Source organism: Nicotiana sylvestris, chromosome 3, assembly GCF_000393655.2.
Source record: "Nicotiana sylvestris chromosome 3, ASM39365v2, whole genome shotgun sequence".
Lineage (NCBI taxonomy): Eukaryota > Viridiplantae > Streptophyta > Magnoliopsida > Solanales > Solanaceae > Nicotiana > Nicotiana sylvestris.
Window position 1 is genome coordinate 98,603,045 of NC_091059.1, and position 6,454 is coordinate 98,609,498.

The 6,454-nt window shown below is 33.7% G+C and overlaps 1 protein-coding gene and 1 pseudogene across 1 annotated transcript; both read left to right on the top strand.

Annotated features, from left to right (window-relative positions):
• The first annotated feature begins 3,107 nt into the window (after positions 1–3,107).
• Positions 3,108–4,150, top strand: LOC104245815 (L10-interacting MYB domain-containing protein-like; annotated as a pseudogene).
• Positions 4,151–4,375: 225 nt separating this feature from the next.
• Positions 4,376–5,831, top strand: LOC104245816 (uncharacterized). Its single transcript, XM_009801500.2, has 4 exons — positions 4,376–4,565; positions 4,740–5,002; positions 5,097–5,353; positions 5,501–5,831. Exons 1-4 carry the CDS (start codon positions 4,376–4,378, stop codon positions 5,829–5,831), a joined length of 1,041 nt encoding a protein of 346 aa, XP_009799802.2.
• Positions 5,832–6,454: the final 623 nt, after the last annotated feature.

Consider the following 6,454-nt stretch of genomic DNA (forward strand, 5'->3'; position numbering starts at 1 on the left):
CACTACTGGTTTTGGTCTGCCTGGAATTCTGATTCTACTCCACTGTGTGCTGCTGTCATTTGGCCACTATTTTTATCGGCTATAGTTGTATTCTTGCACTCGAGCCTGTTCTGCTGTGTTGTTTGATTTGCTGATGTTGCTTTGTTCCTGCTGCTGCTGATCTTCTCTATCTTCTTCCTTTTCTTTTGTCATATTCAACATCCAGGTACACATTTCATACTGATGTAACCATGAGAGGCATGAATTGAAAGATCTGAAGAATTGTTAAATCATTCTGCTGCTTCACTTATAGCTTTGTGAATATTGTTAAAGTTGCATAAATTATGTCATTTGTAGTCCAATGGAAAACACATTAATAAGTTTGTACTTAATTGAAAATATTCTAGCCTAAAACTGCGACATGTTTGTTGGCAGTACACGTGATGCAGTCATATAATTTATAGAATGTGCTATCATTTTGATAGAATTGTTAATTCAACTCTTCTTCCGGTTATGTTTGAATAGGTAGGGGCAAACAGCTGTAAATCCAGCCAAATATAATACAGTTTTGAATCACCAATTTCGATTTCTTTAGGCAATTTATAGGACTAGTTTCGAATATCATCGATAGTTTTCTTTAAATAAGGAATTCTATTAACCTTGTTTAAGCAAGTTAATCTAAATTCGACTTAAAGGTGTTTATTCAGATTAAGTGTTGTATTTCGTTAGAATAAACGGATTTCTTTTGTCAAATTAAAGCATTTTTTTTCATTGAAGTACATTTTTTTTACCTTGTAAATAATTAACCGTAAAAATCCGGATTAGGCGAAAGCATCTAATTAAATTAGCATGTATTTTTTTTAGTTTTAGAGACAAACGTATTAGAAATGTAGCCACCTTAGGATATCCTTTCTAAAATAGAGACAAGCCTCGCCAAATAAAACGCAAAATTGCGGGGCTCTCAATAAATAACCATAATAAATTTTAGGATTCGGGATAGGCCGTTTTAGTGAATTTCATGGCCTTCCACAAAAATAATAACGCGCTAGACTCTTTAGGCGCGGCTTAATAATTTAACCTTCTTAAACACGGGTGCACATTGATGTGACCCAAATCCAAATCTCAACGGAGTCAAAATGTGTCGACGACCACGGGTGCATTGATTGTGACGTGGTTCGAGATGCATTTTCACGACGTTGCAATTCTATAAAAAAATAATAAATAATAATAAAAGCGGTTTAAACTTAATAGAAGCACGCAAGTCATAACATGTATTTAAATCAGATAATTAGCCATTATAACAATTTAAGCGACCGTGCTAGAACCACGGGATTCGAGGGTGCCTAACACCTTCCCTCGGGTCAACAGAATTCCTTACTTAGAATTTCTGGTTCGCAGACTTCACTCGGAAAAGTCGAAAATTTCCTCGATTTGGGATTCAAGATAAACCGGTGACTTGGGACACCAAAAGCCAAACCTTTCCCAAGTGGCGACTCTGAATTAAATAAATAATCCCATTTCGAATATTGTCACTTAAATTGGAAAAAACTCCCTCGCGCATTTACCCTTCGGGGCCGGGCGCGCAAAAAGGAGGTGTGACACTTACATTTATTGTGTTTCATTGATTGTTCTTCATTTATTATTCATCATTGATCATAAAGAACCATTATTGAGGCCCTTGAAACTATTAATCCTTCATCGATCACCCCAGTCAAGCTTATCAGCTCGACCCCGAGGCTCAACTTAGGCCAGTTCGAGGCCCCGATTTACCCCGACTCACGATCGTTCGGTTTGAATAACAATAATGCCTCCCACTCTTATTTCACTTTTCCTAGCTATTGCCTTATTTTCTTAACTCACACTTAGCATCTATTGCCTAACAACTAACATAAAAATAAGAGGGTGTTTCGGTGGGCTTAAAAGCTGGTCAAACCAGCTTTTAAGTATTTTTTGGCTTAATTTGGTGTTTGCTTAACATCTAAGTGCTTTTAAGTTAGGGTGCTTTTAAGCCAAAACAAGCTAAAAGCCATAAGTTGGCCTCCCCCAACTTATTATTTTTTAGCTCAACAGCTTTTTTCGCTTGCCAAAAAAAATTACTTTACTATCCCTTAAATTATTTTATAAACCCCAAAATACCCTTCCTCGGTAAAACCCTAACTACGACTCTTTTCTTTTCCCAGTCAGTCTTGATGTTTTCTTTCTGCAGTCTTTCTCTAGAGAACGTGACTTGGTAGACAACGTTGTTGATCAGTTTAAGGTAAGGTCCTCTCTTTTACTTTGGTTTTATTTCGTTTTAAGATCATGATGAGATATTAGTGATTCACTAACAAAAAAATTATGTCCATTCTTTTTTCTTTTGTTATTTGAAGAAAGTTCAATATGAATGGTTGAAGCAATTTAACGTTGCATGGATGAATAATTGCAATGCTTATGGTATATCTTTGTTTCTATTATCAGCCATAAGATCACTATAGTCTTGAGTATATTGTTGTCATTATTTGATGCAATTTTTTTTCCTGTTGCATAGTAGAGAATCCATTATGATAAAATTGAACATATTGGAGAAAGCAGTCAACTTGATAGCATCGTACAGTTCATAAGTAGTAATTGCTCTAATAATAAATAATTTAATATTATGAACACTTTATGAGTTTTTGCATTTACGAGAAAGATAATGCATTGTTTGGCAACAAATAAAGGAAAAGTATAGTTGATCGATCATTCTTTGCAAGGGAAGTTATAGATTGTTTATCTGCAAATTCTTCCGTTAATTAGATTGAGGTGCTAGTGTATTGCTCTATCGTCAATAACTGGTATATAGGAATTTTATTTGAAGTAAGGAAGAATGTGGCAACATGCACTTTAGAAGGATGAAATTATCATTATTTTTGTAGGAAAAGAAAAAAGGAAGTCTTATTATTGGCATCACGTAGATGCTCTATTTACAGAAAGAACATTAGTCACCCATTACATTTAGCTTCTATTCACAATCTAAGAATTTTAGAAGCTACTATTTTCTATTTCCTTGTATGATGAAATATTTCTATTTATTTACTTCTTAGGTTAGAATATTATTGTATAGAGCTTACGAAGAATTTTTATTTTCTTCAGATTGTTAACATTCAAACATGTCGGAAAATTTTATCGGACGAAATAATGCCAAGTGGGATGATAATCTCCATATTATATTTGTTGAATTATGTGAACAAGAGATAAGAAAAGGAAATAGACCTAATACTTATTTGTCTAAACAAGGATGGAAAAATATGGTTAATAAGTTCAATAAGAAGACCGGAAGAACGTATGATAAAAAATAAATGAAAAATCATTGGGATTATATGAAAACCGAATGGACTCTTTTTAAGCAGCTGATGAAGGGGGAGACAGGTTTAGGATAGGATGAAAACAAAAAAATAATTGTTGCGGATGATGATTGGTGGGAGAAAAAATTAAGGTACAATTCTCACGCCGTTCTATATGTTTTTAAGAGTATTTCATTGTTAATCTTTATTACTGTCTTAAATTAATTAATAATTTTTGTTGCGAGAGAATGTTAAATACAAAAAATTTAGGAATAAAGATCTTTCTCTTATATGGTTTCGATATGATGCGATTTTTGTTGATATCGTTGCCATTAGAGAGAGAGCACGAGCAGCAAGCCAAGAACAGATATCGGGGATTGGATTAGATTTAGATGATGAAATAAATAATTTTTATGGTTATGATCAGGGTGATCAATTTGGTAACCTTAATGATGAGAAAAGTGACAATAGCGATGATATCTTACAACATGTACATTCTGTTAGGTTTTCCGAGCCATCACTAAAAAAACGAAAGTCAATTGATGGAGTTGGCACTAGCAGCCAAGGGAAAAAAAAGTAAGGCAAAGTATGATGTTGTACCACTAAAATATGATATACACTCCCTACTTGAGATGGTGTCCAACAAAAGTAGCGCTACATCTCTTGCAACAGAGGCCACCATCGAGAAGTGTATTAACTTATTGGTAACTATTCCTGGCATTTCTGAGGGGAGCAAAATTTTCAACTTCTCTTTAAACCTGCTTGTTAAGAAAGAGATACGAGAGATATTTTTCAAGCTACATACTGATGAAGGTCGAAAATCTTGGTTGGAGTATAACTATCAATCATACTTGAAGAAGCAGCAATAATATGTTATGCATATTGCATTAGTATTTCTAAAACTAGCTATTTGATTGTTTCATTTAGAACTCGAACTATGTACTTTCATGGTTAATTTTCTTACTCTTTCATGTTTAGACTTTATGATTGTTGGTTTAAACACTTTTTTATTGTTATATTTTATTAAATAAATTGTTTCTTTTTATTTCGCTATTGCCCATGGTTACCTTTTTTATTATTTTATTTTCAGTTAAATGAAATATTGGGACATTAATAGCATGATATCCAATCATCCAAGTGATTGGGACATTAGCAACTTTGTATCCTGTTATCCAAATGATATGCTAGATGATGGAGAGAAAGAAGATGAAATGCAAGAAGAAATAGAGAAACTTCAAAATGAGCAAGACGAAAAGGAATGGGATGCATTATGTGTAATAACAGGTAAGTGTATATTGATGTATTACAAGAAATACATATGCAAGATACCTTGTCGTACATCTAAGCGCACCGGATATATTTTTATTCAAGAGATATTACATAGAAATGAGACGCGTTGCTATGAGAATTTTCGACTGAGAAAGTCAGTATTTATTAATTTATACCAAGATTTAACAGACAACTATGGTCTTCAACCCACACGTGGAATGTCTGTGTACGAGAAGCTAGGCATGTTTCTTATAATTTGTGCACATGGTGCCGGAAATCGATTGATACAGGAGATATTTCAATACTCAGGAGAAACAATTCATAGGCACTTTCATAGTGTTCTAAAGTCCATTAGTGAGCTGGCCAGAGATATTATTAGACCGCACTTAAATTATAATGATGGTGTAGGAGATCATAAGCCATATAATCGACGATATCTCCCTTTCTTTAAAGTAAGTAATAATTTTAAATAACTAGCTTTACATTATAGCTCAAAATTTTAATATTGCAAACTTATATTACATTTTTGTATTTAAATATTTACAGGATTGTATTGGAGCACTTGATAGTACACATGTGAAAGCAAGATTATCGCAGGGCCAAGAGATACCTTATATAGGCCGTAAAGGTTATCCAACTCAAAATATTCTTGTTGTTGTCGACTTTAATATGTGTTTTACATTTGCATGGGCTGGGTGGGAAGGAGCAACTCATGACAGTCGTATATTTGGTGAGGCCCTTCGTAGATCAGAGCTTAACTTTCCACACTCATTGGGAAACAAATATTACCTAGTTGATGCAGGGTATCCACATATGAAGGGATATATGGCTCCATATAAAGGGGCTGATGTGAGATACCACTTAGCAGATTTTCGTCGAGGTGCGACACGATAAGTGCGAGCACCAAGAGGAAGGAAAGAAAAATTTAATTATTTGCATTCTTCATGTAGAAACATTGTGGAGCGTACATTTGGGGTATGGAAAGCGAGGTGGTCTATTTTGCGAGATATGCATTATTACGACATTGATATCCAGAGGGATATCGTCATTGCTACTATGACCATTCATAATTATATTAGAAAGAAATGTAAGGTGGATGATGCATTTCGAGCAGCTGAGGATGAGAGATATATTCCATCTGTTGAGCATGATGTTGACACATCTCTGGGGGCAAATAATGTAAATGTAGAAAATATGGAAAATCAAAGTGACAACATTTGGATGGCTACTCGTGATGTGATTGCTGATGATATTTGGCAATATGCTGAACGCCTACATTAGCTATTTCCAATTTTGTTTTGGACATTTTACTAGGTATAGATACAACTCTAGATATTTTGGTTATGGTTCTCTAGCCTCTTTTGAGAATAATGGAGCAATTGAGTGATTTGATTCAATCCAACTGTCTTGATAGGGTAGTGACAATATTGCCATTGTGGATCCCTTTCTTTGTTTGGATTTTATGTAGCAAATTTCAAGTTGTGTTGCTGAGACGACTCTAATTTATTGTATATTTCAAAAATAACCGTAATGCTTTTTAAAAAATACTTTATAAAATAATTTATATTTATTAAAAATAATCGTATCAAAACAATGTATAACCTAACGTTAATTGAGACATAACTTAATTTGTGTTTGAATTAATTTAAAATTTAAAATATTGCAATAACAAGCTTATTTTTCGCTTAATACTTTTAAGGGTATTTCAGTCATCTTAATAGAAAAAGAAATTTTCAGCACTTTTTACCAAACTCAGCTGCTTATTTTCAGCTCCAGCTCTTTTATCCAAACACGTAACTGCTTAATTATAAATTCAGCTCCAACACTTAAAAAGTGCTTTTAAGTACTTAGTGCTTAAAAGCTACTTAAATTTAGCCAACCCAAACGGGCTCTGAATCACATAT